The 16546-nt window shown below is 31.8% G+C and overlaps 1 protein-coding gene across 5 annotated transcripts in view; it reads right to left on the bottom strand.

Moving 5' to 3' along the window:
* The window catches only part of LOC149899832 (phosphatidylinositol-binding clathrin assembly protein LAP-like), a 38842-nt gene extending 24595 nt beyond the window's left edge, over positions 1-14247 (bottom strand). For 2 of the 5 annotated variants that reach the window (XM_090113875.1, XM_090113873.1), the window contains exons 1-3: positions 13970-14245; positions 8332-8474; positions 374-449 (exon numbers count right to left, since the gene is read on the bottom strand). In XM_090113875.1, the coding sequence (XP_089970001.1) occupies positions 374-449; positions 8332-8474; positions 13970-14120 (370 nt within the window). In that variant the 5' untranslated portion in view covers positions 14121-14245. Of the gene's footprint in view, positions 1-373; positions 450-8331; positions 8475-13969 lie in introns of all 5 variants that reach the window. The other 3 variants (XM_090113874.1, XM_090113876.1, XM_090113878.1) reach the window with 2 other exon arrangements.
* Positions 14248-16546: the final 2299 nt, after the last annotated feature.

A 16546-nucleotide genomic window follows, 5' to 3' on the forward strand; every position in this document is an offset into this window, starting at 1 on the left:
AACAAAGTCAGCTTGAGAATAACAAACAGAGTTAGCTAAGAGATACGTTCTATATATATTTTTTTTAATTTTTGCTCTATCGAAACTATATTCAATATCATACATATTTAGTAGTTATTTTAATGCATATAATTATAACGTTATTGTATATATTTGTATCAAATTAGTTTTATATGTAGCTAAAAACCTTTATCTCCGTTCACAGTATCAACGCTAAATTAGAATTTAATATTTAATAATAAATTCTTTTATTTCATAACCTACTTAACGTTGGCTTTTAGGACATTTTATTTGCAACATTATTAAATACAAAGCTAGTATGTATATATATTAGTATTAAATATTATAACAGAATTAATTTAAAAATACATACCTTGCACCCCGCTCTTATCTAAGAAATTACTTAGTTGAAACGTCGAATTACTCGACGCTAAATATTGCGTGAACCTCTGAAAAAAAGAAAAATAATATATGAGAAAATCGTTAAAAAATTGGATATTGAAATCAATTTTTTGAATAGTATATGGAAGGTCACGATAATTCTTCATAAGATGTTGAAATATAAACAAAAGATTAAATAACAAAGAAACAATGAATTATTTTATGCAATACATATGAATAAACCAATATAAATCAAGATATAATTGCTAGTAGCAATTCCAACCCACACACCCTTCATACAAAAGCCTTTTATTATTCTCTGTATCGATAAACGCAATCCCTCACAATTCTAAACAGTCGTACGGTATTTATTATCCTATATTATATTCTCAATATAATATGGTTAACATTTATATTCCTATTATCCTAAATATAATTATCAACAACAGCAAACCTATAAATAAATAATAATAAACAAAGCCGAAAAATCTTTAAGACTATCCACATGACTCAGCATAAAATTTGTTTATAAAAATACCTGTATAGAAGCCAAAAGTTGAGCAAATACATATTTTGCAAATTAAAATATAATGTTAATCACGCATACAAATTTATATCTAGACATACACAAACATCCCATCTAAAACGTGGCCGTTTATACAACAAAAAAAAAAGAAAAATTAACCACAAAGTTTTTCCTCCACTCTTCGCAAATTACCAGATCCTTAGCAAACGGAGCTAAAGATCTGGTAAGTATTATGAAACTGTACGTATGACAAACTGATCGAGGCCACCGATAGTCGGTTACATCAGTTGTTACTAAAGGTTAACCACTGAACATAGTGTTAGGTTGCTCAAGTTGTTGCTGAAACACCAGCCAAATTGGCCATACTGTTTATTAAAAAAAAAGCAGGCAAAGATAATTATAAACCATAGGTATCACAAATTTTAAGAATATACATTTCTTTTACTCCTGAATAGATGTATAGTTTACTAGCTGCTCCGCGCGGTTTCACCCCCGTGGCTCCACCCCTGTTGGTCGTAGCGTGATGATATATAGCCTATAACCTTCCTCGATAAATGGGCTATCTAACACCGAAAGAATTTTTCAAATCGGACCAGTAGTTCCCGAGATTAGCGCGTTCAAACAAACAAACTCTTCAGCTTTATAATATTAGTATAGATAAGTAAAAGAACCTTAATAATATGTAGATCAAAGGAATCTTGGCTACAATCATTTCATAGCAGCTTAGTAACAGGAAATAACCTCTCATTGAGTTTTTATGATTATGTGAGAATTTTGCATACAAAGACAAACGATGACGAGGTGCGCTATGCGTATAATGTAAGCCATTTTTTACATTATTTTTCAAGAACGCGCTGCCTTCAAATGTGTTAATTAACTGTTTAGTATTATACAGCATAGTTAAATCGACCAAAAACAAACGGAGAATATTTTCTTAAAACTCTTGACTGGTCAACAATTTAAAAATCCTGAAACCGGGCTTGCATCGTTATAAATGGAGTAAATGAAGTAAATTCATAATTTATTTACGTCATTATAATATATTTAATCTATAAGAAGCAGACAACACAAAAATTGGGAATCCCTACGTTACACCCGGAATTTTCCAAGCACCATAAATTATTTACGTCATGGAGATATACACATAATATTATGTTAAGAAAAAAATCATCGATTCATAAGATACCTAAGTAAATAAAAAAGTATCATATCATCGTTATAAAACTGCCTTTTATTAATTTTTATTATACACCATGTGTTATTTCAACTTTAAAATTAAGACATGTTACAGAAAACTCAACCAAACTTTATAGTATTCAGTTATAGTACAAAAACAATTTTCCACGCGACTGTACACTCACAAGACGAAACTAGGTCACTTCTGGTTTATCATTTCTACGTGACATATTTTATTCAATAGATCCATTTGGGGTTTTAATCGAAACGCGAAATTCATTGCTCTCGACCCCGTACTTTTGAGATTTGTTTAGCTCAAGGGTAGAAATGTATTACGACATTTTATTATGGACACGTTATTTCATACCAATATTGTTCGTTATGATAAGCAATTTATTTTCATTGAGAATTATAGAAAATGCTTTGAATTTTCAATTGGTTCCAATTATTAATTCGATTACGATGTGTATTTGTGTAACTATAGTATCCATTAGTAACAAAAGCGTAACTTAGCATAACTTAAAAATGCTTACAGAAAAACCTAACTAAGAATATTTTTTCCAGTTACGTTTGTATATTTTAAAACCATATTTTACCCTTAATAACCTGAAATATATACACGCAAGCTTAAAAATTAAATAAGAGTATAAACAACGGGAAAATATTTTAACAAAAAAGTTTATTGAAGAAAACATGAACTTTTGAAGTTCCACTTGAGTAACGACTCTCAACAATGTTTCTATTATATAAGAAACTAGCAATGCCCTGCGGTTTCACCCGCATAGATAGCGATATCTTTACAGTGAAAAGTCTACTATAGGTCGGACATGAAAATCACCTTTACCCCGTCCCGCACTACGGCCTTTTTTTTTTTTTGTTTTAGTGGGGAAATCTTTCATAGATACCCACGGCCTCCAGGGGAGGGGCCGTGGGTTATGTCGGATTCCTACCGACCAAAACCCCACTGTGTTCCGTCAAGACGCATATTGGTAGAATTCCTCCGTGACCCCCGCACTACGGCCTGCTCGAACAGTATACCTACTATTTTCTGTAGATTGACACTTTTAAATTCGTTATATCTTTTGAATGGAATATCCAATTCTTTTCATTTAAAAAGTATTTTGCTGGTATTGAAACAGTCTATAATAAAACATCATTTAATGGGATAAGGATTAATATATGTGTATGGATAACATGGTTTGATTACTGTCGGCACTTCTATTTACTTTGAAAACGTAAAAAAGTTGTTGTAGTAACATAACTACTGAAGATGGACATATGGTATCGCGGACTTTCTTGTAGATATTGATCCATTCTATAATACTGTAGAACATTTTTTTGTTCTATCTTCAATAGATTCCGCAGCGCACGCGATGACAGAAGTTTTATTGAGGATTTTTTTACACCTTGGGTTACATTATTGCATTTTTGGTAAGGATCTCTAATTTTTTTGAAAATGCAATATAGCCTATGTTGCTCAGTAAAGATGCAGCTTTCTAATGGTGAAAGAATTTTTGAAATCGGTCCAGTAGTTTTTGCGTGAAAACCATACATACATACATACATACTTACATACATACTTACAAACTTTTCCTCTTTATAATATTAGTATAGATACAAACGCTTATTAATTTAATATTCATCTGAATAAACTGACGAGAGAATTCCTACATAGTAAGTAAACATTTTATAACATGTACGCATATTATATGGAAATCTAATTTTCTGGTTGAGCAATTTGATAAAGTTACGCAGACGGCAGATCGTATTAATTTGAGTGAAATTACGATTACATTTTTTCCTGGGAAATTTTTAACGTTATCATGTCTTCCCGTATTAATTATATTATTTATAATATACTTCACTTAACTTTATTAAAACGTTATGTAGCGTCTATTGGAGCGTGAGCTTTTACACAAAATGTATCGAATATTTTCCACCAGTTGAGACCGAACCTATACCTTATGCCGTAATGTACAAGGCCACTAACCATAGTACCTACCTAACAGGTCACTTCACTATACTCCCATCCTTTTTATCTTCTTTGTCTTTGTGTAATAATTAACGCTTTTACAAAAGGTTTCTTACACTTTGATCTCCAAAATTTGTTTACTTCTCAATTTAAGAGGAAAGTTTACGTTAACACTTCCGAGTCCCTTTTAGCAGACGATATTATGTGTATTTTTTTAATGAAGCAATTAATTTATCCATAATATTTCCTATAGGGTATCATTTAAGCTATCACCAATTTAATTAGTTTTGTGTTTCTTAAATAATAGGGTTTGTACTCAAAATAGTAGATCTGTCACCAAATTGTAGTCACCAAACAATGCAAAATCAGTTCCACAATAAATCACCTAAAATCCTGAGATATAAGGTCTAGTACCAAATAAATGTTTTTGTATGTATTATAATAGGTGTGTCCTAATAAGTATTTAAGCAAACTAATTTAAAGAGATCACCAATAAATCATATTAAGTTACTAGAAAATTGCATTAAGTTCAAATAAAAAATTAGGGTTGTCATCATCGTTTCAACCAAAAGATTCTGCTACTTAACTAGACTCCCAAGGTTCTAAATTTCCACTGGTAGTAGGTATAAATTATATTTAAATAAAAATTTTAGCAGAGTAGTAAATAAAACAATTAAAGTCAAAATAATCAATATTTATTGTTTAAAATAATTACCACTGAACAATCAGCGCTGGTTTAAAATAGCTGGCTTATGGCCAGAAGAATAGTAGATAAAACACTTAATTAAAGTTAAAATAATCAATATTTATTCTTAAAAATAATAACCACTGAATAATCATTTGGTCATCATTGGTCAATTTTTAAAGCGTGCCAATTTGTCTCCGCCCCTTTGATCATTTTTTCATTAAAATTATAAATTGATGTATTAAATTGGTAACGAATACTATTAATTTAATATCTGAACGAAATAAAATGTTACTACTGTATTGGTGACAAAATATCAAATAAAAAGGAGTCGCAGTCAGGGATCGATAATCGATTTATTTGGTGACAGATCTACCATTCTGAGCACAGAGCTATTATTTAAGTAACAAAACTATTATTATAAGAACGAAGTTTATATTCATGTAATGCAATATAATTTTATTGGTTATCGATCTCTTATTTTACACATATATTAACATTAATTTGATAATTCATACCTGAGAACAATTTTTGTTTATCTGAGAACGAAAATATTTCGTGGTGATAGATCTATTTATTAGGTGATACAACTTGATGACAAATATAAATTTTGGTGATAGAAAATATAGTTCCCTTTCCTATATTTCTCTATGTGACTAATTATTGCTTGACACGCAGCGGCGCGCGTACCTAAGGCCTCCCCCACATTGGGCGTAGGCCGAGCGTACGCGTTTCCTGAGCGTGCTGCCGGCGTCGGCGCGGCGCGGACGTCGCGTCAGCGCGCCGTCTGTGGGGCGCGGGCGTCGCGCCATCGAACGCTATGCAAGCGCTGCGCAAGCGCCGCGCCGACGCGACGTCGCGTCTAAAGCACTCGGCCGCCCGCGCCGTGCCCCTCGCACTCATGGAATGTGTGCGGGGGGCACGGGCGGCCGAACGCCCATGGAACGCGACGTAAGCGCGGCGTCTGCGCGGCGTTCACGCAGCGCCCGCGCGGCGCTGGACAACGCGTAGCCCGCGCCCCACAGACGGCGCGCTGACGCGACGTCCGCGCCGCGCCGACGCCGGCAGCACGCTCAGGAAACGCGTACGCTCGGCCTACGCCCAATGTGGGGGAGGCCTAATAGAACAACTCTTTCATGGAGAAACAATGTCGTTTATTTAACTCTTATAAGTCTCCTTAAAATGTAAAATACTAACAATTAAACAAAAAAATGGGAATACAATATAAAATACGACGTCACAATTAAAACTTGCATCCCAATAAGGTTCTATAGATTGCCGATTGATTAGACTTACTTAATACAAAGTGTATTTTTCGGTAAATAATATCAGTCCAATCATCTAAGTTACTTTTTTTTTATTGTAAGTAAAATTAAAGCCAGCCTTTTTAATATTAAATGACTCTCAAAAAGGCAAATAAACAGCCGATAAGATTAACTTTGTGATGTGACAATCGTTAACAAAAAAACATCACACATAAAAATCCTAAACAGAAGATAGAGTTAAAGCAATCACTAACTATTCACTAAACCAAGTCAATCATAATTTAAAAACTTTCCTTCCACACAAACCACATCTTCCAATCCTTTTCATCTACCATCCACGTACACATACACACACTCAAACAACAAACGCGAACGATACAGAAATAATACGATCAAAGCCACTTGTGTCAATAAAGAAGCGCTATTTTTGCCGGGTCCAATATCCAATACAGCTATTGCAACCATACTCGGATATATTAAGTGACTATTTGTGACACGCAAGTTCGTCTGCTTTCAAAGGGAATATTTCTGCAACATTTCTCATTGATTCTTCGCGCCTAGCAGTCGTAGCGTGATTTTATAATATAGCCTATACTAGCTTCCCACTCGTGGCTTCGCCTGAGTAGTTAGAGGAAAACCCGCATAGATCCCGTTCCCGTTGGATTTCCAATATAAAACCTATCCTACATTCTTTCTCAGGTGTCAAACTGTCTTTGTACCAATTTCATCGAATTCGGTTCAGTCGTTTCGACGTGAAGAAGAGACAGAGACTAGAAAGGATAGCCTTCGATAAAATGTACTAGGTACGCAAAACAAAAATAATTTCTCAATTAGAACGATTTGTTACTGGGATAACGCATTCAAACAAACAAACTAATCAGTCTTTCATATTAGTATAGATTTGATGCGTAATGCAATACGAGTTCTAGATAATCTACAAGATAATTGCAATCGGAGCATTTATGCAACTTATTTGCATAATTGATTTTTTAATTAAGCAATTAATAAAAGCAGAACATCCTATTACATTTTTTATGTCAATTTATTGCTTTGCAACAAAGTGTTTTATAGACATAAAAACATCAGGAACTTTTTTTTATCCTAGTCTTCCTATATCAAAAATATATTAATAGAAAATAAAATATATCAAAAATACAATTAATATAATCACGGGAAACCTTTACCAACATTAAACACAAAGAAAAAAGGCGTCTAGACTATTAATTGATAAAACTTAAAATTCCCATAAGCGCCATAGTTGCGGAATGAGTCATACAACTAAGTTAAAATAACATGTCCAATAAATGATACTACGAGACAATCCTTTCATAAAAGTCGTTAGGTGACACGTATATATATGGGTATTTCTATGGAATACTAACGAGTATACAAGAAGGCGACTAATGTAATCAAGAAATAAACGGACATAGTTTTTTTGGAATTCGCTCCCATAATAATTGCTGGTGTTGATGTACCCAAATTATTGACCTTTATGTTATTTGTTTGGCACTATAGATAAACAAAAGTATACAGTAAACAAATAATCCATACTAATTACTAATATTATAAATGCGAAAGTAACTCTGTCTGTCTGTCTGTTACTCAATCACGCCTTAACTACTGAACCAATTTGCATGAAATGTGGTATAGAGATATTTTGATACCCGAGAAAGAACAAGGATAGGTTTTATCCCGGAAATCCTACGGGAACGGGTTTTGCTTTGAAAACGCGGGCGAAGCCGCGGGCGGAAAGCTAGTACTATATAGATAAACAAAGTAAGTAAGGTACCTGATATCCAATAAAAATTCATTTCATTTACTCTATTCGCGATAGTAATCCCTACTACAATGTCGATCTAATTCATAATCCCTTTAATTCCACTTGATCTTCGTGAACGCGAATATATTTATCGATTCGTAAACACTACTTGTTCATCAAGTCTATTTAGACCATCACTTATAACTGTATCTATTTAGTAGATAAAATAAAGTCAAGTAATAAGTCAAGGATATATAGCTGAACGAATAAAAGTGATTTTTGGTTTTAAATTTTAGTTCTAAAAATTTGAATATGTATCTTGTGTGTATCTAAAATCTACCCGGGCAAATAATATACCTATATCCACATTAACGATCTTTTCACCAGAACCAACGGTGGGCGTGGTCTGAGAGACTTGTTGTCTTGATGGTGGTACAGACATTCTTATTTGCGAAAATGATCACTGCGGAAAAATAGTCAGTAGTTCACAATACAATGTTTTCTGTGACTACGTTCCCTCAAACATCCAGTTAAAATAACGGTTTTCAATTCTAAAGGATCTCTTACCTCGTTCCCATACGCGAGCAGATGATGTACTGTAATCAGCGCTTTATACACCACCACCCAGTTTGTGTTCTGTGTCCTCTCCACCAGGAGGTTGGCCAGCTGTGGTATGGAGACGTTCGGCTCGTTTGTGCAGTGGACTAGGTCTGGAAAGAGGTTTTGCGTTAGTACTGGCAGAGGAGTTTACGATAACCTTAATATATTAAGAACAAAACAGTTTTTGAGGATCTCTATATCCTCATAGATTTGTGTAGTAGGATTAGAAGTTTTGTGTTAGTCAATACCGATTGTACCATAACGTAAATATAGAGATACCCTCATATGTTTGTGTAGCTGCAGGACAAATAAATATAGTGATAAAATAGATTGCTAACACCTGATTGGGACTAAATTTAACCTTATTAAACACTTGACCGTAATTTGAAGCTTACTTATTGAGAAGGCACCTAGCTTTTTCCGCCTATTTTTCCCTCTCTTTCCGTTGTATGTATGCTATGGATAACAATAGTTAGAATTAACTAGAAGTATATTCGAAAAGATATCATATCTCTATTAGATAATTACAATTTAATATTACCTATCCACTTACAACATTGTGTGCAATAACTTAAGATCAAAAGAGGCCTGGTAAATCATTGAAATTGTATAATAGATCGAAAATAAACGGGGTCATATGTTAAATTGAACTACTTATTATATAAACAGAGTGTAATAACTAACTAAAGTAGAAAAACTTAAAATAATATACAACACAATAGCATCTGTTTGATAACTAATAATTATGTTAATTAATTCTAACCTCATCACGCAGTTAATAAGCGAATTTTTAGTTAGTCTAGTTTTATATAAAAACGCTTAGTTCATGTTTTTGTTTCATATCAAATAATATAATATGACAAACAACATAATAAATAAAATAAAATAAAATAATTTCATATGCTTCTTCGTGCTAAATTGTAAAGCAAAAATCTTATTAGGTCAGTTACATGGACCTTGAAGCGATGTCTGATTGCACGATTACAATGTTTAATCTTTTAAATTAATACCGTAAATAGAAGATATTTGTTTACGTCTGTTTGTCAGAGATGATCTCCAAAACTATTAAGACAATTATAAAATTCATATACATAGATACAAACCTTATCAACAAGAAACATGAACTAGGTGACAGGATGTATTTACCTAATAAACTAGATATACTGAAACGGGTATAAGAAAATTTATTCATGATTCCATTGGGCTTGTTTAGTAACACTTTTACATAAATCACATAAAGCCAAATAACATGATATGGGCACATAATATAGCCAATGTAAAAGCCGTAATTATCATCAAGGACGACCAACAAAAGTTTCTTCAGCTCAACACCGTAAACACAATATATTTATAATTATTAATTACAAAAACAGAACCAGCAAAGTTAATACCTGCACATCGGCTTTTTGTAATCATATTATTGACATTCCCGATGCGCTGATAATTCAGACTATTAAAAGTAAATACTTGTTTTGCGAATATTGAAAACAAGTTTTGTTTCATCAATGTTTGACGAAGGTTATATGTACATACTACATTAGTTAATCTACGTTATCTATTTTATCAATCCCATACATACATATTAATAAAATAAAAGTCCGAAATGAGCACGGTGTTATGTTTCAAGAGTGCTTATTTAATAAACATTTTATTTATTTATTTAAATATATTCATTAGACGTTGTTGTAGTACGACTAGAAATGCTAGGAACTATCTACATTAGGAACATTGATCGTGTGTTTTATTAGAAACCACAAGATATTATTTCAATACGAGATCCAGGAATGTAACATTTGCACCATCTAGCACCTCATGTATCCTTGTCCAATTTGCGCAAATAAGCAAATTTCACCAATATCGCAAATCAAATTCAAAAACAGCGACAGTTAATTGAAACCCAGCGAAGGTCGGACAAGAGGTCGGAGAGGTAACTAAATCATTAATAGCTGAACGCTCTTGACCCAGTACGTAATACGTACACAATTATCATTGGTCAATGTAACGATATTGCCCCGAATATGACTCCATTTCGATACTAGAATACGATTCTTTTAGTGGGCGTTGTTCGCCGGTAAATAACCTCTTTCCGAGATAATAATGTCCTCTTGTCTGCTTTTCGGCCTTAACAAAGACAAGTACTGCTTGTTGTCAATTACACACGTTGTGAACAAGCAGTGTAGTATATGAAATCATTTTACTTTCTATATCTTAATTCTGAGTTAACAGGAAAATACTTCAGAAGAAAATTCGACAAAGCCGGATAAAAATAAGGCGCAGGACCGATAGTTTTACGTGATTGCGTTATTACGTGATACGTTTTACCCACCGGGGGTTACAGAATAATGCTTTATTTTTAACAGGGAATTGAACATTCCTAGTCACGCACACTCGACGTTTATTGCATCTCTCCATCACCAGATTCTAAAAAAATCCATGGCTTTTTCTATCCTTTAATGCTATTTCTGTATTGCACTTAATTTCCTTTCAGCTTTGGCACTATTTCATAATTTCATTGTTATATATTTCTAAGGGATGCTTTATAACTTAAAACTAATTTCAGAGTCGCCTATTATTGGCTTAGAACGAATAAGCATTCAAAATAATTCATCTTTGTTAGAGTTCGTAAACACGCGTTCATTCGTAGAACAATTTGTTTTATTACTAGTTAGAAAATATTATAATCTGTTTGATATAATTTTATCACAAAAATGAATCACTCATTCAACAGGGGGCAACCCCTTGCAAAGGTCAGTCTTCAATCGGTACTTAAATAAGTGCATCTACCTACGCAATGGGGGAGTACAATTTCCTCCCACAGATGATAAAATTATTTTATCATAATTCTAATTTAACCTAATAAAATATCTATACTATCCTCTGCAGAGTATAGCTAGTTATTTATAACGCGCAAGCTGCAAGTCCGACTCGCACTTGACCGATTTTTTTAATGAATGAACGATAGCTATAGAATTTCGTAAAAAAATCTCAAATGGAGTTGAAAACAAGTGATTTACATCTTGATGTTTACATAATATACCTACATGTAATAAAAGTGAAGAAATATGGCATAATACAGTAAATATTTCTATATAAGGTTTTATAAGCAGTGCAAATCAATAATAACTAATAAGAAACAGCATTTACAGTAATAATTATTAAAAAGTTGAAATAGCATTACACATTTAAATTCATAATATCAATCTGGACATTTGACCGTTCTGTTGTTAATTTTTTAATTCCACTCAAAGTGATTATAATATCACCAACAAAGATAACACAGGAAGTGAGGCTGTCTGTCCGTTTATCATATTTCACTACAATCACTAACAAACAGATACAATGTAACACATGGCTTTTAAAATGTAATTTTAACTGTAATTGTCCCTGATACACTAAATTTGTTTATTGGTATACTTAATACTCTTAATATCAGACTGAGCCTGGTTTTGGCTGGAATCAACTAGGGTCTAAATTACTAGGCTAATGTTAGCCTTTATTCAAATCAGTCAAGGCATTTACAACACACTTAACACAGACATAATATAATCATAGCTCATAATAGTTATATAATAATATATTGTTATATTGTAACTAAATACTCTTCAGCACTATATAATAACTAGCCGCTCCGCGTGGTTTCACCCCCGTGGCTCCTCTCCTGTTGGTCGTAGCGTGATGGTATATAGCCTTCCTCGATAAATGAGCTATCTAACACCGAAAGAATTTTTCAAATCGGACCAGTAGTTCCCGAGATTAGCGCGTTCAAACAAACAAACCAACAAACAAACAAACTCTTCAGCTTTATAATATTAGTATAGATTAGTATAGAAGAGAAAATAATTAAGAAATTCATAATAATACTAAAGAAATCCTTTAAATTTTAGTAAACATTATAATATCAATAGTATTTATTTTTATATTTGACTCACTTCAATGTAAAATACAACATAATCATAAAGCTCTATTGCACAACAGCAAATTAATAGGACATATATATGCAATATTTTATAGAACTCAATAAATAAATAATTATTGTAAGACCATATACATGATCTTTATATTATTTCTATTAGAAACAGGTGTTCTACAGTTGATATATATTTTTTTTAAAACCTGCATATTGTATGTTCATTATTTTCCATAACTATAATGTAAAAGGATTCAATACTTTGAATGGATTCATGCTTGGACATTTTACAGATGTCCAAAGCGTTGAAATTTGATAATATGCTGTCTCAGTATATTATATTTAATATAATTTTATGAAATTTTTATAGCATGCCAAGAATAACCAATAATCTGATTAATTTCTATTAGATATAAATATATTCAAATGCCTATTAGATATGCTACTAGCTATAATAAGGATATTTTTCTAGTGGGAGTTTTAAAGACATTACTATACATAGGTACATAGTTGTCCAAAATGACTAAATTATTATAAACAGGAATACCTATTACACAATAGAAAATCTCTTGTGTCGTGGACCGATCGGGCCGTTCAGGGCTCTATGGGTTAAAAGTTTACTTAATCTTTATTTCCTTCTTAACATTTATGTTTAGATCAAGTATACCTTTAAGACATATGCAATTTTTTTTTAGGAGACGGTCCGCCTAAAGCAAAGGGGGCGCAAAGTAAGGACTTAGAAAATTTTTGAACCAAAGTGAAAATTTTTTTTTTGCGCGTCGACGGAGCCCCGCGAAGCGGGGCTCCTATTTCTGTGTAGTTTTTTTTTTAAGAAACCTAACCTAATGAGGGCAAATATCTCAGCCATTTTTGATTTTAGAGAAAAGTTGTTCCTATAAAACATGCTTATATTAGCGTAATCTTTACGATAAAACAATAATAAATAAGTGTTATAATGACACTAACTCCATCAAAAATTTTCTAAGTCCTGCGCCCCCTTTGCTTTAGTCCAACTCCAACCTAGGAGACTTTTAGTAGTGAAAAGGCACTATGTGTGTATCTTGTAGGCCTTAATTTATTTTAAATATAAATTTCACTAGGTCTTAAAGTTAGGTTACCCTGGTTTTTATAAAAAAAATAATGTTCAATATCCTTAACTTAAATTTCTCATTGTGGATAGAGTGGAAAAATAAGAAACATCAAGATAATTTAAATATCAGTCTTAATAAATGGCCATCAATATTTTTTGTACTTATAATTTTACATGGGTACTGTGTACTTTTTAGAATGTATAAAATATTTTCACCTACCTTCCCTTGTGTAATTAATTTTTAGAGTGTGATTAGATCTATCACAAATTAAGGATCTTAACAATAATATGTGTGAACATGTATTTAATAGATTTATTACGATATGCTTTAAATCTAAATACTTAACATGACATAACATAGGAAATGTTTTTTTTCCTAGCGATGGATCGTTGTGTTGTGTTATATAAATTCCTATACCTAGTAGATAGACTGTTTCATTTTTATATAATTCAACAATAACGTTCTCAGATCGGTCGTAGCAAAGTACGGTCTAATCTAAAACTTATCGACCAACAACGAAACGTCGGCACTCGCTAGTGTCATGAACAAAATTCTGATATTCCTTTGTATACGTTTCCGATAAGATTTTAAGGTACACAATACTTACAATCTAAATGTTTCTTTTTCGGTGCAATCATTTCTTCGGTTGTGGCTTTACATACAGATTTGGCTAATCCCTGCCCCGCAATACTATGGCGAGCGGCAAGGAGCCTATCGTTTATTGTCTGTCCCGCCATCATGACGCTCAGTCCTGACATAAACTACTTATTCTACACTGAGAATCACTAGTTATCTTTTTATATTAAAATTATGAAATTACAGGACGACGACAAGAAAATATGTCACCGCCCCCCCAACTGGCACTACACTAAATCCAAAATGGCTGACCATTTCATTTCAATTTTGACTGATGACTAGTTTAAATAAATGTTGCCTAACATAATAAAAAAGGTATTTTTAATCTATACAATATACATATACAAGTGCGACACAAAAGAGATGAAAATAAATGAGGGCGCCACCGTCGCTCATATAGCAACACTGATACTGCGACGCAAGCGATCTTGATACTATAGAATAAAAATCCAAAAATCTATATTGCAATGGCTTGTATTAATGAAACACTTTAGTAGACTGTAGGCTTTATAATAATGTATTCACAACTGCTATTACAAGTGCACAACTCCTCTTAAACTGTAGAACCTTAGGACTATATAGTATGACGCACACATACAAAACATACATGATACGTTACACACTACATCTCCCCTCATAGAAAATAATAAAAAAAATAGTAATTAACATTTTTTTTTAGCTGAATATAATGCAAATTTTTTCTACGTTTTTGGTTACATATCTTAATAATTATCATATAAACGAGTAAATAAAATCAAAATTAAAAATTAAAACAATAGCATAGATTTCCACTTATTAATAATTACTTATTTTTAAAACTCCAAAAAAGAACATTCTATACGATTACACATTGGCTTACACACTACATAGTAACTAATACTAATAGATTAAAACAAATAATTTTAATAAACTTCTCATGTACGAAAATAATGTAAAAATTATACAATATTAGAAAATATTTCATCGTCATATCCGTATTTAATAATGTCACAGTCCGTAATTAATTAATAGTCATATCCGAGTAAAATAATAATTATCTTTAAATAAATCTTACAATATATCCTCATAGAATACGTTTATTTATGTGCTTACAGTTTACACATCATAGTTAGTAACGACATAATATTCATTATCTGTATTCAATTTTCTTCATATATTTTATTCTTTATGTACTTCCTCATACGTACAACAATATCAAGATACACAATTTCATTTAGGGTAATCTTCCCTCTTAATATTTATCATAATTATAATTAATAACACCGTCGTGTTTTATATTATTCATCTTATTATATTCAATAATTCAAGATACAAGAAATATATTTATTTATTTATAACATTAACATTAATTCAGGCAGTTCTTTTAACACATCATTATATTATCATATATTTTATACCTTTATTCATACCATGTGTCCAAGTTATCTTCACGAGTGGTAGCTCGACCTAATCATGATCAGAATTACAAGGATTCGTGCCTGTCTTGTATCCTGGTGTACCTTGTTTCTAACAATAAATCATATCATTTCACTTTTCAATTGTAGCTCTCAGGCTTACATATTAATTTATTTTTATTTTTCATACAATATTAATTCTTATTTCTTCGAGTAATTAAATGTCACATTATTTAATTTTTGATAGGAATATAAAAGAAAAACTTAGGTGATCAAGCTAAGATTCCATCTATATCCTAATAAAAAAAAAAAAAAAAAAAAACAATCTGAGTATTTTTTTTTTGTATTCATACAACGACAAATATTTACTTTTTCTCTTCGCCTATTCTTCACAAATATCATAAGATATTTATCATGGTAATTCATTTAATCAAATAAGAATATACTTTTACTTTAGTCTCTTTAAATCATAAGTTTCATTACAATCATTATTTATGAAATTAGTGTGACCCTCCGAATCCAAAATGTTTATTAAAAAAAATTAAAGTTTCACACTCAATTGAATTGACAAGATCGTATTTCATTACGAACATTTTATAAAATGCACAGAACGATGCATTATGACTACCTAGTTACCTACACGGTAGCAGGAAATATGAGACGAAATTACAGACGCTGCATACCATTTCCCTATTTGGTAGCGCTTTATAAAACAAACAATGAACTAATAGAATTATCTGTTACTAATTACTTTGATTATTACATAGCTATATATATTTATGTATAATAAATAATTATAACATAATAATGATTTTGACACAAAAAAAAAAAAAAATCTTTTAACTAAAATAATTCGTTACCTTACATTAATGTAAAATACACTGCTTGAACTTTAAATTTCACTTTTAGCTTTTTTTTTCACAAAATTAAACTTTTATTCCGTCGTCACTCTTGAATTTCGGGACATTCGGGATTCTGGTCAATTTGGTCAACGTCTGCTATTCACACTGGCTGATCTCCCGGCTCCAGCTGCATCCTTCCAAATCTCCAATTTTATTTCACAATTTTTCATAAATAGATGATATTCCAAATCTCCATAGTTTTTTTTTGTTTTAAAAAACTTTCTTCGTCAAATAAATTCTGTTCTTAATTTC

This window comes from Colias eurytheme, chromosome 20 (assembly GCF_061535395.1).
Source record: "Colias eurytheme isolate Ceu_HAF_F1 chromosome 20, ilColEury1 Martin Lab GWU primary, whole genome shotgun sequence".
NCBI classification, from domain to species: Eukaryota; Metazoa; Arthropoda; class Insecta; order Lepidoptera; family Pieridae; genus Colias; species Colias eurytheme.